The sequence below is a fragment of the Alosa sapidissima genome, chromosome 3 (assembly GCF_018492685.1).
Source record: "Alosa sapidissima isolate fAloSap1 chromosome 3, fAloSap1.pri, whole genome shotgun sequence".
Classification (NCBI taxonomy): domain Eukaryota; kingdom Metazoa; phylum Chordata; class Actinopteri; order Clupeiformes; family Clupeidae; genus Alosa; species Alosa sapidissima.
In genome coordinates this window covers 28,749,123-28,773,110 of record NC_055959.1, presented here as the reverse complement: position 1 = coordinate 28,773,110, position 23,988 = coordinate 28,749,123, and the positions used below count along the sequence as shown (strand labels likewise).

General features: G+C 41.0%; 2 protein-coding genes across 3 annotated transcripts in view; both read right to left on the bottom strand.

Annotated features, from left to right (window-relative positions):
• kcnh4a (potassium voltage-gated channel, subfamily H (eag-related), member 4a) overlaps positions 1-12,084 on the bottom strand; it is a 31,368-nt gene extending 19,284 nt beyond the window's left edge. The window contains exons 1-3 of the mRNA XM_042086369.1: positions 11,837-12,084; positions 11,240-11,358; positions 661-894 (exon numbers count right to left, since the gene is read on the bottom strand). Coding sequence (XP_041942303.1) covers positions 661-894; positions 11,240-11,315 — 310 coding nt within the window. The 5' untranslated portion in view covers positions 11,316-11,358; positions 11,837-12,084. The remainder of the gene's footprint in view (positions 1-660; positions 895-11,239; positions 11,359-11,836) is intronic.
• An 8,394-nt stretch (positions 12,085-20,478) lies between these two features.
• si:ch211-210g13.5 (inactive phospholipase C-like protein 2) overlaps positions 20,479-23,988 on the bottom strand; it is an 86,814-nt gene continuing 83,304 nt past the window's right edge. For both annotated transcript variants that reach the window (XM_042086370.1, XM_042086371.1), the window contains exon 6: positions 20,479-20,881. In XM_042086370.1, the coding sequence (XP_041942304.1) occupies positions 20,594-20,881 (288 nt within the window). In that variant the 3' untranslated portion in view covers positions 20,479-20,593. The remainder of the gene's footprint in view (positions 20,882-23,988) is intronic.

The window sequence follows — 23,988 nt, the reverse complement described above, 5'->3', positions numbered from 1 at the left end:
ATATACTCACAAGGGGAATCAGCTTTAATTTGGGAGGTAGCCTAGTCCTCCCAAGCCCAACACACATATGGACATTTCTGGCTGCCACTCTGTGCAGTGCGTCAGCTTCGCACAAAATGACTAACCTAAATGAGGGTTCTAATATTAGGGCTTTGGTGGGCAGCCGTACCAGTTTGTTCTCACTAAGGGCAGGACCATATAACCATATCAGAATATCGTATCAGGTGTATCGTATCAGGTGCTTGGGATATACCATGATGCCAGAGATATCTGAATTGCAGTAGAGATTCCTCAACCCATTTGGCTTGAGTTACTACTAACTACTTGACTTCTCGTGCTGGGAGGCTACTTATCAAATGTATGAAGAAAAAAAGAAGAAACTCACAGGGAGAAAATGGCAGACAGTACAAGGGCTTAGTGTACTTTGTTGTATTTAAAATAAATACATAATTCCTGTTTTTGCCTTTTAGGAGTACTTGTTGTCTTCAGTTAGACACATATTACCTACAGTATCTGTTAGATACATAAAGTGATAGATTATATTATTTTCTGTATCAGGAATTGCAGATTTCTCTGTATATTGTGATACTATTGTTATCATGAGGGCAATGTATCATGACAACATCGTATCACCAGGTACTCTGGCACCCTCATTCTCACCGGTCTTCCTGTAGAAGCGGACCTCGGTCTGGTACTCTCGCTGGCCCTCCAGGATCTTCTCCAGCTGCTGGGTGACCCGCTCGCTGGTCTCTGGCCCGTACAGGAAGTGGCACTTGCATGTCTTCTGCATGACCTCTGTCCGCCCGAACCCCGTGAGCTCGCAGAAGCCATCGGAGCAGTACACGATGGGGTATCCACGGCAACCCTGTGCATTTCCCAACAGGAAGTTGCTGTCTAGAAGCCCCAGTAGAGAGAAATGAATATACAAAACAAATAAAGAAATGTATTAAGAACATACAAGAAGAAGATATAGAAGAATCAGCATTTATCTTTAGTTAATTGTAGCCTTTGTGTCAGTTGTAAAAATGTTTGTTGAAATTGTCTACCAGTAATTCAAATCAGAAGCTATGGAAATTAGACTAACCCCCTCCTCAATTAACCAAGTAGAATGGGGTGCGGCTTGTTATTTGCTTTTTCAGCAGACAACCTGCAGAAACATACTTCACAGCACAGGCTACAGTATGCATCAAATAAATGCAGTAGTTGTGTTGGCTCCTAAATGTAATGTGCCTGCACTATGCAAACACTGCCTGCCATCCATTGCTGATATAACAGCAGACTGAACTGCCATTCCTGTGCTGCTGGTTGCCAGTACAGAGTTGCATTCAGGTTCTCCCCTGTGGTAATTATCTCCTCGTCTGACATACTATCATCCGTGGAACACAAGGTAAAAATGTTACTGTTACTTTTATTTTTTTTTCTGCCTCTTTCTTTACCTCTTCGCCACACATGTATCTCACCTCCCTGACACGTTTATTTATTCAATCTCCGCCTGCTTGCTTTTGTTCCTCCTACGCGTTCATTGCTTGTCCCAATTTAGAGGTTCTCTCCCACTCCTTTTGCCCTTTCTCCTCTATATGAATAATAGGCAATGGCTCATAATGGCAATTCATAAAAGTTTAAACGTTGTGGTGACTCTGTGGAATAAATCTGTTTTTTTTTTTCCATGTAATTTCAGACTATGCATCAGGCCGAATGGAATTTGTCTGTATCATGCAAATGAACTGAATGATACAGACAAAGTACAGACCAAATATGCATATCCATCAACTAGTTTTGATAGAATCTTTGGGGGACAGAAAATAAAAAAAAATGTGACAGGATGACCTTTACATTGTTTCACAAGCACTTACATAAATTGAGATACTGCCCATTACTTTAAAGCCCTGAACATGTTTTCACTCTTAAGACATTTCAATTACCAATGACAAAAAATGGCCATGTAAGAATCATTTGTGAATCATTAAACTCACAGCCTTTGAAATTCGTTATTCAGACATTTTTCAAAAGAATGTGTTTGACTGACGATCGTTCAGCCTTGCATCCTTGAAAGCCTTAGCTTTCTAAAAACCAGTACCACCACAGAAGTGCTTGTGTTCTTTCTTGTCTTCTTTGGTGTTAATGGCTCTGAAGGCTAATGAATGAATGAATTAAATAATGAATGAATTATTAACTTTATTTTTCACCATACCAGCAGTACAATGAAAATTTGTGTGACTCTCTTTGGAGCTGTGCACAATAAATAGAATAAAATAGAATAAAATACATAAATTAGATTAAGAATCACCATCAGGGTAGCCTTAGACTACCAGCAATTTATAAGCCTCTAATTTCATTTGTCTGTGAGGTGGGGAGTAATGGATACCATCGGCTTTCGAGTAAAAACTGTTCCCGAGTCTGTTTTTGATTTTATTACTCTGACCCTCGTGTCGGATGGCAGAGGTTCGAACAGAGAGTGTCCAGGGTGAGTTCAGTCTTTGTATATACTGTGTGCTTTCTTCCTGATCCTGTTGGCATACATTGAGTCCAGTCTTAGGAGGTCCATGCCCACAGTGCGCTGTGCCACCTTCACCACTCGGTTTAGGTCATGTCTCTCAGCAGCAGTGTAGGTGCCAGATTGTGGCCCCGTATGTGAGGATGGATTCAACTGTAGAAGTTTAACAGCAGGGTAGGTTGACCTGCTTCAGCTTTCTCAGAAAAAAAGAGTCTTTGCTGGTTCTTTTCACAAGCTGAGCGGTGTTGGCAGTCCATGTCAGCTGTTTGGAGATGGTGACACAGAGGAACTTCAAGGATTCCACAATCTCCACGGTCTCTCCCTGTATGTGGAGTGGAGAGTAGTCCTTGACCTTTGACCTCCTGTAGTCTATGACCAGTTCTTTTGTCTTTGATGTGTTGAGTACTAGGTCGTTATTTTTGCACAACACAATCAGATGGTCCACCTCTCGTCTGTAGTCAGTCTCGTCCCCACTGGAGATCAGGCCGACAATGGTGGTATCATCCGCAAATTTAATTGGCGAATTTGATGGACAGATTGGGGTGCAGTCATATGTGAAAATGTGTGTAGAGCATGGGGCTTAATTGTGGGGTTCCTGTGCTTAGTGTAAGGTGGTATGCTTGCCAATTCTGACGCTCTCTGGCCAGTTCGTCAGGAAGTCCAAAATCCATGCACACAGAGAGGAGCTGATGCCCAGGGGGTTTAGTTCGCAGACCACCTTGTGAGAAATGATCCTGTTGAAAGTGGAACTGAAGTCCACGAATAACATCCTCACATAGCTGTCGGGCTCATCTAGGTGGGTCAGTGCTCTGTGGAGTGCTGTAGAAATGCTATCCTCTGTTGAACGTTGAACGGTTTGACTAGTAGGCCAACTGGTGGTAATGGATTTATTGATGAACTTTCAATGGTCATTTCTCTCATTAAGGCTTTGCTTATAGCAAAGTCTGTGACCGATTTCAATAAATGTGTCCTTGTAAATGTAAAGTGCTTTGTTTGCTTAAAGTGTAACTCTGGCGAAAACTTGCCCCAGGGTCTTTTTCTGCATTAAAACACATCAAAAATAAGCGGTGGAGACAGTATTTTTCGTTGATCAACCACTACGGAGCTTGCCCCGGTATACGCTATAGCCCCAAATCGCAAATAATAGATTAGCTAAGGGCGGTGAGCAAACACTTCCCATATAGCATTTTTTAACCAGTAATATTGTTCAAAACAGCACCAAACCTCGTCAGTAGCTTGCTCAGGGTCCCTACACATAAAACAAAGCACCAACAACGTAGTAAACGAACCCGGAGTTTATTACAGAAGACTGTTAAGAACACTTAAGAACAGAAGACTGTTAAGAACTGTGCCCCTACCAGCTCCTCCAACCCAGTAATTGCAAGGATTCCGTACTGTCATGTTTGGTTAATTTATTATTCGTGCTGGGGTCCATTTTCGCCAGAGTTACACTTTAAGTGTCCTCTAAAATACAATTGTAAATGTAATGTTTTAGGCTTCATTACTGAGAGACAGCTTTGGTGCTGCCATGACAACTCACACTGACCATTCTGACAGGGTGCCAAAGGGGTTAAAGTTACAAGCTCCTCTAGATACAGTGCATTTGTGCATATACTGTAGAATGTCTGTGTGTCCTCATCTATGTGTGTAGCCTATGGGAGAGTGTTTGTGTTCACGGTGCTGAAGCTTAAAGGAGAATTCCGGTGTGATATTGACCTAAAGTGTGTTGAAACATGATACCGAGTGTGAACGTATGTCTCATAGCCCATCTCGGCTTGTCCCCTGCACACCAAAATCTGGCGCTAGTTAGCCGATGCTACCATCATCCTTTTCAATGGTGGTGCTTCTGCATCGGGCTAGCCATGCAAATAAACCACTGTTTTACACCATTTACGAGGCTCAATATATCTCCACACTTCATTGGTAGACTTCCGAGGGCCCTGACATTTAAAACGAGACATTGAGAACTTTGAAAAAGCACTGGTAGTTTACTTACAAGACGATTTATACAGACAGTATCTTCATGAAGTTTAGCCAGCCATCTTAGTCTTAGTCGACTTATCGTGACTAAATTCAAGATGGCTGCAAACGCTGTGAATATACTGTCTGTATAAATCGTCTTGTAAGTAAAATACCAGTGCTTTTTCAAAGTTCTCAATGTCTCGTTTTAAATGTCAGGGCCCTCGGAAGTCTAGCAATGAAGTGTGGAGATACATTGAGCCTCGTAAATGGTATAAAACCATAGCTGCCAACTCTCACGCATTGGCCGTGAGACACACGCATTTGATTAGTTTCACACACTCACATGCCACACCCACGATTTCTCGCGCTGAAGAGTCAACCAGGTCGGTCAGATGCCTGAAAAATGAGTTTAGCCTATAGATCTACCTGTTGAGCCATGGTTATGCTTTCAGAGACGGTGAGAGGGTTCAAGAGCACCCCCTGTCTGTGGAATTTTCTAAATTTTCTCTCATTTGCGATGCTACTTCAAAAGCCATCCCAGGCGCATTCCCCCGGCTTCAGGTAGGCCTATGCTTTGAGTATTTTTCACGCTGAAGTGTCAACGTGGTAGGTCAAATACCTGGCAGATGAGGTTCAACTAAACTAAACCTATACATGATATCACGCATCATGTGAAAGCTTTCCAATGATATTAGCGCCAAGTTGCTGTGATAAATGGTTTGCGAGAAAATTATCATTGAACCGACGTGCAATTTAGGCTAATCATATTTGCATTTTGCACACAGTGCACACCCATTACTCTCGGTTGTAATATCTCACTAACCCTTCACACAACATGTGGCAAACCTAATATCACAATAAACAGCAAACCTTACCGAATACGAGGATATAAAGCATGCCTCTGTTTTTGAAATTGCAACACATTTCTACATAGCCTCATTGGGGCGAAATTATAATGTATTCTAATGTAAACTATTTGTCAGTAGGCCTACATACATTTTTGTAAATTGCTCAGTAGATTATCCCACTATCATGGTTCTTATATTGTCAGGTTCCAGCCAATCCCACTTACACAGATAAATGAATATATTTATATTGCCATGCTTTCTAGTGACATTAATGCAAAAATATAAAGAAAATCAAATAAGGAGACACAAATATTGATATAAAGCCTGACATAAGCCATATGCAAACATTCACATCATGCAGATATGGGTACATCCTGAAAAAGGAATAGCCTGTAGGCTATGGCCATTACAATGACCAATATATTATCTTAAATGAACTAGCTGAAAAACACAGGTGACCACTTCTGCATAATTTCATGGAGTGCTGAACATTTCTGAACTGTGAAATGGACCATATGTTTTTGTGGTTGTGAACTTATTGCAATATCACCATAACTATTCCACCTGTGTATGCATGGTTATAATTCTGAAGTGCAAAATAGCTTAGGCTACAGCACAAATATTTCCATAAAAATAAGCAAGTCTGACCTCTGAATTTATTTTTAAAAGTGCACCAGATTGATGCATTTAAAAGTTAAAATATACAAACATTTCTTAAATTCTTACAAAACACCCACCCACTTTTTAAAATTGTTAGTTTGGACCCCCCCCCCCACTATTGCCGTGCGAAATACCAGTGCTGTTTGTACGCCAAATAAATAATAACCTATAGGTTTATGTAAAACTCCCCATTAACAGCATCACGTCACTAACCACAGCTAGACTGCACAATGGTAGGCCTTCAAAAGCATGACATTTTCGCTTTAGTTTGATATTTAATTTACTTTATCCGCTTTCATGCGTTCATTGAACGTCCGCAGTGCTGTAATGGAAACCTTATTGCGTAGCCAAGTAGCCTATATATTGAGTTATTTTTAAATTATGCATGATTTACTTTTTATTAATTTCGTAGGCTGGCTTTATTTTGTTATATAGAAGTATCTAAATAACCTGGTAAAATGTACCAGAATTCAGGAAATTGCATCTAGTCCAAAAAAATTTTTCTGGGGGAGGACCCCCATACCCCACACTGAAATGTCCCACCCACTTTCAGAATGCCTCCATCGCCCATGGTCCTAGCATTAGGCTAGATCCCTTTGATACCAATGTTAATTTAACTCTGGGACCCTGGTCCCTACACCTGAGAACCAATGTACTTTTTTTTTTACTGTACGGTATAATGCTGAACGAGCCAAACAAAAATTTCCGCAGCAAAATTTTGGTTGGCCCCACCAAATCTCACTCCAAGGTTTTTTGAAAAGTTGGCAGCCCTGATAAAACAGTGATTTATTTGCATGGCTAGCCCGATGCCGAAGCACCACCATTGAAAAAGCTGTTGGTAGCATCGGCTAACTAGCGCCAGATTTTGGAGTGCAGGGGACAAGCCGAGATGGGCTATGAGACATACGTTCACACTTGGTATCATGTTTCAACACACTTTAGGTCAATATCACACCGGAATTCTCCTTTAAGGTCATGATGGTGTGGGAGAAGACTGGGCGAGTACATGCATTCTATTAGTGAGACACTTTTGATAGGGTCCCTGTGACTAACCATTTTATGCATCATGTTACACCAGAAAACTCAGAACAACAAGGAATTTAAATATTGAGGTGTGACGTCAGTTTATATCATATTGCTTTTTGATATTTAGGATTTCTTCACTATCACTATTGAATTTATTAATGATCAACAAGCGTTAAACTTTGTATTCGCAAACACTAAGCAGGTTTGAACATTTCATTTTATTGTGATAATAAATAATTTAAATATCATGTTAAAGATGGCTAATAAAAGTAAGTAAGTCAATAATTCACTATAATTCGACTAAAGTATTGCAGAACTTTGTATTTGGATCTATATCTACTATATCTATATCTATATCTATAAATACTCTATATATGCATAATATATAGCCGTGTGTGTGTTGTACTGTATGTGTATCTGCATGTCTCAGAATGTGTATTTGCAACTGCAAATTAATTTTAAGGTGCACTGTATTACCAGCCTCTAGCTCATATCCTAAATATATCTAACCCATTTTGGTGTGTGTGATGTGTGTGTGTGATGCGTGTGTGTGTATGTGTGTGCTTTTCACAGCCTATCACTCCACTTCTTTCTTTTTAAGCTCCTCTAGAAGCATCTTCAGGTGTCAAAGAGAAAGTGGAGACACACACACACACACACAGCCACAAATGCTCACAATGCATAGTCATAAACACACTGTGAACATTTGTTCACTAGGCCAACACGCAGACATGTGCCTATACTCACATGGCCATGTTTTCAAGTAGCATGCGTCTCTTATATTACCAAACAGAAGCATTAAACATTCACTCACACAGTGCAGCTCTCTCCATTCAGTGACAAGTAGAGCTTTAATGTACCCCAGGTCTTGACAAACTCAAAAACGATGTAGTGTGAGAGGAAATGAAGAATGAGACCCTTCTGGCTGGACAGGTGATAAAGGACTACAGGTGGGTGGCAGACTCGTGTCTGTCTCTATCTGTCTCTCTAGCGTTTTACTAAGAGAGGTCTGTGAATTGATGGAGTTCATTGTTCAGAGGGAGAAAGGCTTAGATTCTCTGTTTCACAACACACCACTTTATTCCATTAAACGGTGACCCTGCAAGACCTCTTTGCAAACAACAGGATATTTCGAGGAACCCGCTCTGTCAAATCACAAATAGATAAGCACTATGAGTGGGGTTTAATAACCATCAGGTGATGCTTAGCTGATATGTTTCCTCTTATTTTCATCATACTAATTGTTTGCATGCTGTGTTTCTGCTAATGTTTATTCATTCTCTATCTTTCTCCCTTTGTGTGAGTGTGTGTGTTTGTGTGTGTGTGTGTGTATGCGTGTGTGTGTGTGTGTGTTTGTGTGTGTGTGTGTGTGTGCACCTATATGAGTCGGGAGTGTTATGGGCCTATTCTTTGTAATCTGAGACTCTAATGAGTATCAATAGCATCACTAAGGATCACTAGTTTAAGGATAATAAGGATAAGGATTATTATCGGAATTGTTGCTCAGCAACTTTGAATTTGAACCGTTATACATTCTAAGCGCATTAATATAGAACGAAATGCGGTCTCAGCCGTGCTATATCGGGAAAATATACAACAGCATCGAACACGATTCAGCCAATCATAATCAAGGATGCTAGGGGGAGCTTTGTAGAGAAAAAGCACTCAGGCTTGCATGGTGGTCCTTTAAGGTTCTTTGTGTGTCTGTTAGCACAAGAGCAGATATAAGAAGGATACTGTGACGTTTGAAGGTTTCAAGACACCAAACGTTGTTCTAAGGAATGGTTTATTGCGAGAACGAGGGCAGGGACTCAGACACAGAACTCAATACACACGGGGCATGTCAAGCAGACACACACACTACACATACAGGGGAGGACGCAGCCCCCCACACAAAAAGGATCACACACGAGGGAGAACTAAAAGGGAAACATGTTACAATAAAGACGCTAACATTACACTCAAAACTAAGGAGAATTAACGACATAAACCCCCCAAATGTTCGCTCTCGTATCCCAGGATGCCCTGCGCGGGAGAACGCTAACACTGTCTTTTGCGCCGACGTTACAATACATTCATGTGTAGGGTTGCAAAGAGGCGGAAAATTTCCAGTAAATTTCCGGAAACTTTCTGGAAACTTACCATGGGAAGTTAAGCTGGGGAATTTTGGAAATATTCCAAATTGGACACTTTCATGGAATTAAAGGAAATTATTAGCCTCACGTAGTCATACTCAATTCTAGTTAGAATATAAGTCTGATACTGCTCCATTGGGACGTAATTATGGGGCGTGTTTCAACCGATACAGGGGGGGAATGCCTCTGCACTCAATTGGCTAGACCTAACCAATCAGAGCAACAAAATAGTTTACCGTGAGGTGTAGGAAAAAAACACACGAACCATCCTTCTTCTCCTATATACCCTCCGTTTTTATCCTATATACCCTCCGTCGCAAATCCCTCGAACAGGTGGTCAATCAGAGATTTTATGAACGAGGGAACATGTCGCAATGCAACAGCTCTGTTTTCCCTTGATGAAAGTGAAACCACGAGTTTTCCCACATCTCAACTTTGGCCAAAGTTTTCAGAAATAATCGTTTTCAGTGATACAACCTCATTAAATAATATTAATTTTCAATATGGGGTCTTAAAAGCCATGTATCCTTCTAGCCACAGCGTTTTTGTTTCAAATATAAGCCTAATCTAAGTGTGCTCAGATGACGTGATAGACCAGGCGCTGTTTCTCACCTGTCCATCATCGTAGGGCGAGCATACTTCCACCACAATGAAGCAATGCCAGACCGAACTTCCCGACCTCAAATGTTGTGGGCGGGACTAAGTTCGGAATGGCACCCAGGCTAGGAAATTATGGGAATTAATGGGAATTTACGGGAATTAACTGGGAATTTTGGGTAATTCATACAAACTGTTTCATATACAAACATTAACATTTTGTTTCGTAATAAGCAATATGATTTGTATGTTCGTATTTTCGCTTAGCTTACAGTAGCATACAAAGCTAGCTAGCATGCTAGCGAGAATCCCATTCTCTGCCTATGGTTTACTAGTGTGCTAAACTAGCAACACTGAACTGCCCAAGATACACCACACCACTCAACAACAAAATCCGATTGGTTGGAAAAAAAATGCATATGAACGCACCATAGGTTTCCTTTATGTCTAGCAGCCTATGCCGATTGCTGTGTGCATGTGATTGACATATGTGCAGGGTAGAAATTTGACTGAAATTGCATTAAATCAGGTTGTTTTAACTAATATTAGACTGCAAGATGGGGTTTTGTCCACTACATTTAAGTCCCCTGTTATAGACTAACTTGCCATATTAAAAATTCCCATTTTATTCCCATTAATTCCCATTTATTCCTGTTAATTCCCATATATTCCCGTTAATTCCCATGGAAATTTTCCAATTTTGAAAATTCCCGGAATTTTGCAACCCTATTCATGTGGTACAGTAGAGCCACATACAAAGGTGGAAATGTTTATGTATGAATATTTTGTAAAAAAAGAAAAAAAAGTATGAATAAGATTTTGTGAAAAAGGTGCAATCATAATATTGCTGTATTGGAAAAATCACAAAATAAAACTGAAACCAATAAAGCCATCTTCCCCCTACAGAGCAACCCTTCCAAGACACTAAAGATGACAGCATATGACAATAATGCTCTTTCTAATACAACTGAGTGAGCTGCTTGACCTGACACTGAACATAATCCATAGGGGTCCAGATGGTGATTTGGAGACGGGTAATGACAGGTAATATATAATGTGACCTTTCCTATATTTAGCCCATGACCTGTCAATAAAACACCCAGCTGCGCTTTCCAGAGTCCAAATGGAAATGTAATTGACAGCCATCTTTTTTTTTTCTTTTCAAATGACATATTGATTGAATGGATTATTGTATGTAAATATTCTTGCACATATATGTTTACATGTCCGAAACCTATTTTCACAAATGTACATGCTTTATATATTATTATTTAAATAAGAGGTTATTATTTCAAAAGTAATTTTATATAATTTACTGTATCTAACTGATTTACTTAATTGTTTTATTAATGCCACCCTTGGTTGTAAACATTTGAGAAAATGTATTTAAATGTTTACATACAGTATTATAATAACATAGCAAAACTATTATTATTATTATTATTATTAATACTACTACTACTACTACTAATAATAATAATAATAATGGTTACACAATCTGGTCACAGTCTACTCACGGGTGCCGTCAAAACGCTTAGCAATGGCATCCAGGAAGGTGTTCTGTGGGGCAAGAAGCCCTTTCATGATTGGCATCTTTGCAAGTTCCACTTCTTTGACCGCACACTTACTGCATCACCTCATCAGAGAGAGGGAAAGGGTTTGCACTTTGCAGTTAGTTCAGTGGGGAAAAGGCACAGTGTCAGAGTCCACATCAAAGTTATGATCCAAAATAGCATAGCTACTGAAAGAAATGAACAGAACACGGATAGCACAACCCAGCAGCGCATCATTCACAGCGAAACAGCACAGAAGCACTCACTGTTCAACACAATGCGGTAAACTCCACCATATTTTATCACTGGTAATAGCATGACTCAAAACAGCATTTCTGCATGTTGATAAGATCATTTAAGCATGCATGGCTTCCAGTAAAGCAAATAACTAAATTGGTACATTACATTTCAGATCTTAATAAATGTAACACAAGACAGTTGATAGTTCTGTTCGGCTAGGATCTTTACACTTCAATATAACAAGGGAACTTTGTCATAAATATGATTCTTTAATCGACATTGCCGGACGTATCTAAGAATAAAAAAAATATATATATTTACCTTCAGTTTCTTAATGTCATTTCTGTTCACTGGAGCTGGCTGTGGTTTCAGCTCCATATCTTCTATACTTCATGTCAGATGTAGGTCTGAGTGTACAGTCTCAGTCTACAGGATGAGTCTGCAGTCTACAGATGTAGGTCCTAGAGTCCTTTTAAAACGGGCTTCACATACAAAATAAACGAGCAGCTGTTGCCTTGTACAGTGCTTCACCTCAGCTCTTCAGTCAGGCGTGCATGTCAGTCAGTAGAGTTTGGCACCTCTCCTCTCCTCTCCCCTCCTCTCCTGTTCACTCCTCTACACTGCTGGCGCTCCAGAAGGGAGGTCTGTGGTCTTCCCAGAGCACACTTAGTTTCTCCACATGGCTCCAGAGAAGACCGCTGTGCTTCCAGTAAGCTGTTGAATATTCATCTCAACTGTGTATGAAGCTCTTTCTCTTTGTCTTTCAATAAGTCCTTTCTTTCACCAGTTTATATTCTTGCATTTGCTTGCAGCCATCCTTGATACAATTACTGTTCATCTCCACAGTGTCTCCTTCCTGTGAAGCTCCTCAGGGTGAGAGAGTGAATCAATGTCCTCTGTTCAGATGGATATGTGGTTGTTTAACATGGTCTACTCCCGCTACTCTGCCTCTATCAGATGCTGTGCAGTCCCTCTCCACCAATCTCTGACTCCCATGAAGTGCTGTCAGCTCAGTTCAGCCCACCTTTACTCACCGTCTGCCTCCCTCCCTCCCTCCTCTCTCGTGATTATTATCTCCTCTCTGTGTGCAGGGGGTTGGGTCCTTCAAGAAGCGCTTCCAATTTATAGTCTTTTCTCTCTGTGAAATTACTGATCCCCCACCTGATTTTCTTATAATTCACATCTGTCCCCTCTGATTCCTCTCTCTCTCTCTCTCTCTCTCTCTCTCTCTCTCTCTCTCTCTCTTCTCTCTCTCTCTCTCTCTCTCTCTCACACACACACACACAGCCTCTCTCTCTCTTTTTCTCTCTCAGTATAGGTCATGTTATCAAAGACAGATCATTAACATTTTGTCTCCTCCCACCTAATTGCCCCCCCTCCCCCAGTGCTTCCCTATCAAGCTGTCCACATGCATAATCAAGGACTCACACACTTGTGCTATGTACTGTACCTAAAGCACACACATAATATAACTTCTATAATAATTAGACATGAATGAACTTATGCTTTCACAAAATGTTCTACCTAAAGACCTCATGAAAGATTAATTGGTTGCTTGTATGTCAACATCTAATTATGAGGGACAACTCATTGTGGGTGGCAACCCAAGACTTGTGGCAATGCAGATATATTTGACAAGCAATGAGAGGTAGGCTACAATTAATGTGGTTATAATGCTACTCTGTGAATTGTTGAGAGTGTGCACAATGCCTAAATTATTAATGGTACCAGGGGTTATTGGGTCCAGGGCTGTCCGGGGCTCAGCCCTAGCACATAAGCCTATATTGTACTGTGTCTGAGGCAGTCATTCTTGCATATCTTCGGCAATACGTTTTTTTATTAATAATAATTCAAAGTAAAAACAGGTTTTAGCAGTTTGTTTTTAGCTGTAGATAACATATTGAGTCGAGAACTTGCGAACATTACAAGTTTTACAGGGTTTTCTTTTTTTTTTCTGTCAGTGGGTTGAAGCTACGTCCTACATTTTCATTTTCTTTAAACAATGTTTCAATTATAGGCTATTAAACATAACTGTTGAATTAAGATATTTGACACTTTTGTTCAAATAAGCAAGTCAGCATATATTGAAATCAAGCATATAGCCTAGGCTACTGTGGTTTGAGAAGTAATATCAGAGCAACTCAGTTTCTCTAGGTAATATGAACCATTTTTATAGCTATATCATTAATGGTAAACGTGTTGGTGTAATCTTGATGTATACAAGAACAAGGCTTTATTTCATTTACTCAAGATTTATTTGTCCTCAGTTACCAATATTGCTTAGACATGCTGATCTATGCTCATAAATCTATTTAACTTAGGTTTGAAGTTTCAGAGGTACAGTTTACATGACATGAAATGTAAATGTAAATAACCAGAAAACTACAGGGAGAGGACTTCAAAAGTAGACCGCCATGAAGATAATATTTTATCGGCCTATGATAGAAATATAGGCTACCCAGTGACCATCCCCCAGTTTGGACAGCTCTGCCACAATACAAATCTTAGTTTAACCTCTGAATGGTACATTCATAGATCCAGTGGCTGAAATAACATGTGTAGCCTATGACAAGCAACGATTTTCAGCTCAGAAACGTTTAGTTTATTCACCTGTTTGGTGCGCTATATTAACTTTTTTACATTAGTTATGTTAAACATGAGGCATGATTTATGTACAAAAATGTACACAAATCTGCCATCTAGTGGCCATAACTTCACCATACAAGTAGTTGGGATGATGCTCATTTCAACATAAATGTAGACGATAATGAAAACATCAGCCTATATTCATTATCTGATTCGATTAGATTACATCATAATTCATTCAGGTCGTTTAATACTCGTCTACACAATTAATTAACACAATATTAACGTGCATGATAACTGTCACATTACAACCTCATTATTCTTGGTTGAGTCGAAATTCTAAGTTGCTCCGAGTCAGTCGTAGAGGTGTCATGCATTTCCTGAAGGATTCCGTCGCTTTCACTGCTTTCCAATCGTTTCCCCATGGTCAGTATTCCGGCCGCCTGGTTCCGCGAGCCATGCAGGAGTTGTTGTAGTCGATTTTGAAGGCGACGCTCACCTGTCCTTCGTTTTCCAAGCGTCAAAATTCCCGCAGCTGCGTTACCTGGGAAGCGCACGCCTTGCACTGTGCCGTTACCGTCTACCCGTCGGCACAGCAACTCGTAGAGGCTGCAGGGTCGATGTTTTCGCGTGCAGCAACTGGTTGCGCCCTCAGCATCACAGGCCAGGTGCACGAGGACCGCGAGGAAGAGAAGCATTTGAACTCTCTGTATGGATGGAGGCAAGTTACAAAACGTCAGATAGCAGCTATTACTTACATGAAGCACACATTTTACAACGTAAACTGGAACTTTAGATAGGCTACTTTTAAAATTACTTAGATAAAAACAAATATGACCCCCACCCCCTCCACCCATTCTTACCAAAATGTTTTAGAACCAGTAGGCCTACTTAATCTACTGAGCACTCTATGTAGACTTTTAGTACTTAATCTACTGAGCACAACTGTCCTACTCTTGATGCATGGGTTATGCTAAGGCATGTCTTACAAATCAGTTCAACCGATTTTCCAGCTTGTTCCAGGAGATGTTAGAATTTAGGTTATTGTGCCTACCTTATCAGAGGTGACATACATCAGAGTTTCACAGTGTGTTGCAGAAGTCCTCATCCTTGTGACACTTGCTGGATACCTTGTTGGTTATTTGTCCAACTCAGACCTGATTTTATACCATCTCAACCCAATCTGAACACATCTGGATGGGTAGGGCCAGACTAAAAGGTCTGTGGGCATTGGGTGATGACCAACAATGACACACAGTCCAGCCGTCTAAGGGGTTGACCTTTTTGGGCTTGTGTTGCTCACTTTGAAGAATGGTTGCAATCTAATTGTCAGTATTTTTTTAGTCATTAGGGTGATTAGCTGCTTGTCTGTCAGGAAAACTACCTCATGTGTTGATGTAACCACGGATACTGTGTGCCGGACTCCACGAGGGCTCAGGAGTGGCATTGTTGTGGTGGGACGTCTGCACCTTGTTAGCAAATGCCGTTGTGCTGAGTGTGTGTGGTGGTCAAAAGTAATTAAGGGTCTGTGTGTAAACAACTCAATGCCCTCAAGGATTTCTCAAAGGAGACAGAAGGTGACACAAAGCCAGGATCATAGAGGGCTCCAAATAAGAGACAGGGGGGGGGGGGGGGGCCTGTTTGCTATTCCTTTAGAATTCTGTTACATTAATGATTTGCGTAATCAGACAAATACACACACAGTGTGTGTGTTGGAATTCATCCCATTTCATTCAATATTACATCCACATTCACCTTACGTTCACCAACATTTAGTGTTGCATTTAAATTGCATTTAAAGTTACCTTCACTTTAAATGCAGCTACTGTGACCATATACAGTACAGGTGCATTTAAAAAAATAGAATATAATAGAATATAATGTAATAATATAAAGGTCTTTAGACGTAATTATCTGGTTAGAGCTCTTCTCAGGTCGACATTTCTCATAAATTCTTTATTCTAATATTTTGAGATACTGGATTTTTGATTTCCATGAGCTGTAAACTGTAATCATCAAGATTAAAACAAAGAGGCTTGAAATATTTAAATTATAGAAACATTTTTTACTTTTCCATGATATTCTATTATTTTGAGATGCACCTGTCATTTGAGTTCATTAACATAATGCAACACACTTTTCTAATTCAACAAATTGGTCATCGTGGTCCTCTAGCTATCCATACTGTTTACATTCAGAAAAAAGAACATGTTCCTGGCACTATGCAAAGCAAACTATTTTTGACAGGGCCATAGAACATGAACAAAGTGGGAGGTGCAGTAGATGTGTTCTGTGGTTAGGATGTATCATGAAAGACACCTTTTTCACTACCGTAAGGCATAAGACGGTAAGAGAAGTCTTACATGATTTACGAACAATCACATGCAGACATGCTAACAGATTGCATGTTAATCAATGAGATTACTTTATTGTGGTATTGTTCATAGTACTGGGATGTGTGGGTATAGGCATAGTCAAATTATAGGCAGATAACAAAAGATTTCTCTAAGGGTGTGCTGCAGTAGGCTACTATTCACTAGAGGTATTCACATTAGTCTGATGCATCAGATAGAGTGAGAGATTCCTCATTGAGAGACTCCTCATTTATGGAAAGTGATCCACTAGGGGGCACAATTGATCTAAACAAGAGCTCCAGTGTCAACATTTTCCAGTTTCAAGACTGTTGTAGGACATGCCATTGCTGGATATCATTCCTAATGGAAAAGTGGAAAAGTGCTGTGAGAATCATGTTCTTTGACTTCTCAAGTGCTTTTAACACCATCCAACCCCGCCTCTGACTGGGAGACAAGCTCTTGCAGATGGGTGTGGACGCTCACCTAGTTTCCTGGACTACAGATTACCTGACCGAGCAGCCACAGTTTGTCAGACTGAAGAACTGTCTCTCTGACACTGATCAGCAGCACCGGAGCTCCACAGGGAACTGTGCTCTCTCCAGTCCTGTTCACCCTGTACACGTCTGACTTCTGCCACTGAGTCATGCCACATGCAGAAGTTTTTGGACGATACTGCAATTGTGGGGTGTATCAGGGACGAGCAAGAGGAGGAGTACAGGAGCCTGGTGGAGGACTTTGTGCAATGGTGCAAACTCAACCACCTTCAACTCAACACTGCGAAGACCAAGGAGATGGTGGTGGATTTCCGCAGGTCTAAGCCCGCTCTGCTACCAGTGTCCATTGATGGGGTCAATATGGAGGTGGTAAACACTTACAAGTATCTGGGTTTACACCTGGACAATAAACTGGACTGGTCAGCCAATACTGAAGCACTCTACAAGAAAGGACAGAGCAGGCTGTACTTCCTGAGGAGGCTGCGGTCCTCCAATGTCTGCAGCAATCTCCTCAGGATGTTTTACCAGTCTGTTGTTGCCAGCGTCCTCTTCTGCTGTGGTATGCTAGGGAGGAAGCACAAAGAAGAGGGATGCTGGGAGACTAGACAAGCTGGTAAGGAAAGCTGGCTCTGTCATGGGAGCTGAACTGGAGTGCATCACTTCAATATCAGATAAAAGGACCCTAAACAAACTGATCAATGACTGTCATCCACTCCACAGCACTATAACAAAGCAGAAGAGCTTGATCAGCTGGAGACTTCACTCACTGTCATGCACAACTGACAGACTGAGGAAGTCATTTGTCCCCAGGGCCATTGAACTGTTCAATGCTTCACTAAAGGGAAAGGAGAGATAGACTTCTCTGCATAGTCTGTCTTGCCTCTCCACCTTCTCCATGTTTGTGTACCGACTGTCCACTGGCCTACTGTTTTTACTGCTACACTGTTTAAAGGCTATATTAGCACATATGCACAACCCCTCCCTCCCTCCCACAGCCTTACTTAAAGGAGAATTCCGGTGTGATATTGACCTAAAGTGTGTTGAAACATGATACCGAGTGTGAACGTATGTCTCATAGCCCATCTCAGCTTGTCCCCTGCACTCCAAAATCTGGCGCTAGTTAGCCGATGCTACCAACAGCTTTTTCAATGGTGGTGCTTCGGCATCGGGCTAGCCATGCAAATAAATCACTGTTTTACACCATTTACGAGGCTCAATGTATCTCCACACTTCATTGGTAGACTTCCGAGGGCCCTGACATTTAAAACGAGACATTAAAAACTTTGAAAAAGCACTGGTACTTTACTTACAAGACGATTTATGCAGACAGTATCTTCACAAAGTTTAGCGTTTGCAGCCATCTTGAATTTAGTCACGATAAGTCAAGCAGCGAGTAAGAATGAACATGTATGATAAGGGATCAGATTCCAAAAATAATTCTGTGGAAATGCATGGATTCCAGTTGCTGCTACTGGAAGAAACTGGAATCCATGCATTTCCACTAAATTGTTTTTTTTATTCCACATAGGTTAGGCTATTGCAGGGCTTAAAGCAAGGACATTTTCTGTGCCTGAAGTTAGGATATCAGACATTTTTTAAGATCTAATATTATACTGTGATCAAACAAAAACTCTGTGCTTTATACCTGAGCTTTGAGCTACAACTGCTCACATACACGCACACACACACACACACACACACACACACACACACAGAAAACCAAAAAAAGAAGGAGAGAACACTTGTTCCAGTTGAATACTCCCAAATGTATTTTAATTACAAAAGAGACTACGTCTCCTCCTGGACCAGAGACAGACTGACTGTTTGAACATCATCATCACACACATCACAGACATTTTGAGAACATCAATCAAACCTGTCGATACCCTGCTCATCAAACAGGCCGCCAGGGACATTCACCTTTAGGCCTTACATCATGATGGAAGTCCACTGATGTAAAAACACCCCCTTTAAGTAGGTTACCTGGTAGCAGCAGCTTCGACCAGCCTGCTCGAGTGTCCACACAGAAAGAAAGCCTTGACCAATGCCATGGCTGTGCTCAACACCTTTGTGTAGGCCTTTCCAGAGCCTTCTAGAAGTGCCACTCCTGTTACCACAGTACTTCAGTCAGTCAGTTCCCCTGTAATTTATCCATCTGAGAGGAACCATCACACAATAGACAGGTCTCCTGACAGCATTTGCTTCACGTGAATTTATATAAAATAATTGGAATATTAATATATCTAAGGACAATAATAATAGTAATAATTAAAATAATCATATTAATCATTATTAGCAGAGCATTTGTAAAGGAGAGTGTTCCAATAGAGTAGTGCCCATGTACTAGTCCTGGTGGAAGTCTATTTTATATCACTTATTGGTCAGAGGAAATTGGTGGTCAGTACATTCCTGTTGTTGATACTACGGCTGAGTTTGTTTGTGATGTACAGCAGAACTAGAACGGCCCTCTCCTAAAACATTCCAGAATTGTGTTTGTCTTCCCAGTCCTGATGCATAATTAATAGCAGTTTGCGTTCCAGTTTGTAAAGACATCTTTAAGATTTTATCTGAGCACTGACAACAATATATCTCTTTCTCTCATATACACTCTCCTACTCTCTCTTATTTAGAAACATGTGCACACACACACACACACACACATACACACATGCATGCATGCACGCACACATGCACGCGCAAACACACACACACACGCACGCACACACGCACGCACGCACGCACACACACACACACACACACACACACACCTCTTATAGGGCCCCACAAGCCTACTGCAGAGGGGTAAAATTGGTTTGTGAAATTAAAAACACATTTTTAAAAAAGAGGCAAAAATGACAAATAGGTGAGCTAACACCACTCTCCACTAAATCTCTATCCTAGGCCATCCAGTGAGGTTACACTGCACTCTCAGCTGCCTCCCTGCTGATTCTTCCCTAGAGCTAAAGTTCCAATATGTGTGCCAAAGTTTGCGTTGGTGAGAAGTGTGTTCCTGACTAAGCACAGTCAGATTTAAGCATCTCTGTCCTCTCCAAAATTTATTTTGTGCAATAGAGGTTGGAGAGAGAGAGAGAAAGAAAGAGAGAGAGAGAGAGAGTTCACATGTCCCACTGGTGTTGCACTCAAGAGTCAAAATGGCTGCCTCCTCCACAAACAGGAGTGAGATGAGACGATGCAGATGACACCGGGGCAGGAGGGGAGATGCTTTAAAAGTAAACAAGGGAAAGAAGAACGCACTGCTTCAAGAGAGCTGGACGAAGCAGAGAGGGCGGGGGGGTGGAAAGTACAGGGTGAGAGCATTCAAAGAAAGAGGCTCACTCCTGTTCCTGTTTGTCTCCGCTCATCCAGTGTGAGTATGTGAGTGTGTGCGCCTCTGTGTATGTGTGTGTGTGTGTCTGTGCGTACATCTGTGTGCACATATTAATGTGTGTCTGTATGCAGTATGTGTGTGTGTGTGTGTGTGTGTGTGTGTGTGTGTGTACATCTGTGTGTGCATATACTGTATGTATGTGTATGTGTGTCTGCATACTGTATAACTGTGTATGTGTGTATATATCTGTGTGTGTGTGTGTGTGTGTGAGAGAGAGAGAGAGAGAATGTATCTATGTGTATGTGTGTGGTGTAGTTCAGTATGCTGGGGAGTGGTCGTAATTCGGGGTCTCGCTCTCGGGGATGGTGTGCAGAGAGGCGAGGCGCGGCAGGTGCAGGATGTGGGGCGATGGTGGAGGAGGGGGCAGCGGAGAGGGCAGCGGAGAGGCTGGTGAGGAGGCGGCGCCGGCGGCAGGTGGTGTGGCTGGTGTGGCTGCGGACGCCGCTCCATTCTTCACCAGGCCGCAGGACTGGGCCGCGCAGTGGATCTGTCTCAGCGTGTCCACTGCCTCACTCTTGGCATGCTTCAGCAGGTCAGCCTGACCCTGAGGGAGATAGAGAGGGAGAGAGAGGGAGAGAGAGGGGGAGAGAGAAAGAGATAGGGAGGGAGTAAGAGAGAGAGAGAGAGAGAGAGAGAGAGAGAGAGGGAAGGAGACAGAAGGAGAAAAAAAGAGGAGAAAGGAGAAAGGAAAAAGAAATGGGAAGGTGTAAATTAGATCCTTTTCAAAAGTGCCCCAGCCTGTTCGCAGAGATACTGAAGGGGCATGACACCAATTACAGTCTTAGTGCTAGTACTGCCCCGACTTGGTGTGGGAATCACAGCATAGTTCAGAACATGTTGAGTATGTTAATGATCATGACACAGTGATTCTTCTGCTAGGCTCAATGCATTGCAAGACAATCATCTATAATACATCATGATACCTGTATAACTGAGAGGGAAAAATACAGAAGGGTTAGATTTTAGTTCAGCTTTTAATACGGTCAAGACTGACATTCTTTTAAAGATTATTAAAGATTATTATGTATTATGGATTAAGGACTTTTTAACTGATCGTCCTCAAAGAGTCTACAGGGTACCATGTCTGATGAGGTCATTTTAAAGGGGACCTTGGCAACTATTTCAACGTAATAAACCCGTTTAGAAATCATTTGGATGGTTAAATGACCTGTTCCGGTGAAAATGGTGACTTTCCCCGCTGCGCCTAGCATCCCCAGGCAGAAAACCAACCTTGCAACATTGAGACTACCGTCCCGGAAAGAGAAGTGAGAAACAAGAAACTCGTTTTAAATCGTGTTTCTTACCTTGTAGCCTAACATCCACATAGTTCTGTCAAACTTATGCTAACCGTTTGCTAGCTTGTAAACAAATCCATGTGCTTTATCGTTACCTTTTCCCACAGTTTGAAATAGCATAATGCACAATTTCTCCAGCAGAGGGGGAAATCCTGTCAAGCTTCCCTTTAAACACTGGAGTGCCTCAAGGCTGTGTTCTATCCCCAGTATTATTTTCCATGTATATAAATGAATTGCAGATCTGTGATAGTCATTTTAGCCTACTTAAATATGCCGATGCAATGGTCGGTTTAATGGTCAGGGGAAATGGGGATCTGGAGAGGGCCTACTTTGATCACATCACTGCCTTAAGTCCTGGTGTGAGGAAAGTGCTCTTGTCCTAAACCACACAAAGACCAAAGAACTTGTGGTCAATACCAGGGGTGGAATACCTACATGTCAGCCAGTTACAATTGGGAGCCAACACGTTGAGGTTGTCTGCAGTTTTAAATATCTAGGTACTATCCTAGTTCGTAATCTAAATTTTAGTGAACATACAGATCATATTTTTAAAAGGGCAACCCAAAGATTGTTTCTTTTAAGGAAACTTAACAGTTTTGATGTTAGTAGAGAGGTCCTGAGGATGGTCTACACCAGTCTGCTGGAAAGTGTCATCTCATACAACATCACATGCTGGTATGGGAATCTAGGTGCTAGAAGCAAAGTAAAACTCACAAAAATTATAAATATGGCCAGTAAAATCATACTGAACCCCCAGAGGCAGCTGGTGGAACTGTACACAACACACACTAAGAGGAAAGCCCTACAGATAGCTCAGGATCCTTTACATCCACTACATCACACTTTTGAAAGACTCCCTTAAGGAAGAAGATATAGAGTACCTACATCAAGCAGAAACATTTTTAAGAAATCTTTTATAACACCATCTATTATTTTGCTAAATCAATATAATCTATGAGTTTTATGATTAACTGATTAGCTTATATTATTTAGGGGAGACCGGGTATGGTTGTAACATGGGGGGAGTTGTAACATCACCATTTCCACCAATCAGGGATAAGATATGAGCCATGTGACAGTTTCTGACTCATCAGACTTCCTTAACGATCACACATGGACATTTTCAAGTTGTTAGTGCCATTTATCCCAGAGTAAGGAGAAAAATTCAACATCTGAGGTAAGAAAGCAACTTTTTTTTTTTAGATTTATTTTTTTCTAGTGCTTTTACCATTGTAGATACAGTTGTATGAGTTACATCAGGTCAAACTATAGTTTCTCTAGTAAAGAATGGTGTAGCTCTCTCTTGCTAATGTCAAAGCACCATGCTAATACAGCTAGCTAAACAATGGATGACAGTGGTGGGGTAGGTTGTAACACATTTTTTGAATATGTTACAACCTGTGGAATGGGGCTAGTAGACCCATTTAATGTCTGTTTAATTTCATCTTTGTGTGTGTGACTGTTCAGCCCTCTCTCTCTTTCCATGAGAGACACAAATACATACACACACAAAAGTATAAACGTTGTGGTTTTTATATTTAGTTTAAAACGTTAATATGATCTCCATTCTCTATGTGAAGAACGGATTGTATGGTATACAATATGTTGGTGAATCTATTTTCACACCCTGTGTACCCTGTTTATGCAATAAATCAGTATATCAAATGGAATTCCATTTTTTTTCTGCATTTATTTTTACCTGTTACAATCTACCCCAATAGGTGTTACAATCTACCCCAGTAGTGGGGTAGGTTGTAACAAAGGTACACACTGTATTTGTCATAATCTCACAAATTCTGTAATATAGTAGAAGAGATTTAAATGGTTGCCACTTGTAGTAGACAAATGTGGGTACTTTGCCAAAAAGTTCCAGAACTGTAGCTTTAAAAGAAATGGTAGTTTTAGGTGCTGAAGAAAAATGTGTTACAACCATACCCGGTCTCCCCTACTGCTTTTATGGACATCAACCTCTTTTGCACATTTCCATGCCTCCATATGTTGTACCATGCTGTGTAAACTTGCTTGTGTGTGCTATATGTTGTACCTGCTTTGAAGTCTTGTTTGTGCTTGCTATATGTTGTACCTGCTGTATAGTCTTTGTGTGTGGTTGTATTATGTTGTACCTGCTGTGTAGTCTTTGTTTGTGTCTGCTTTATGTTGTACCTGTTGTGTAGTCTTGCTTGTGTTTGTTACATGTTTGTGGGGCCAAAGACGAATTTGTACAGTAGTGGACAATAAAGACTTCTATTCTATTTTATTCTATTTGCATTTATTCACTGAATTGTGGTGTCAGTTTCCAAGTACATACTGTACGGTCAACCCTGGTCTTTAAGGTAGAGGGCAGTGATTCTCTGGA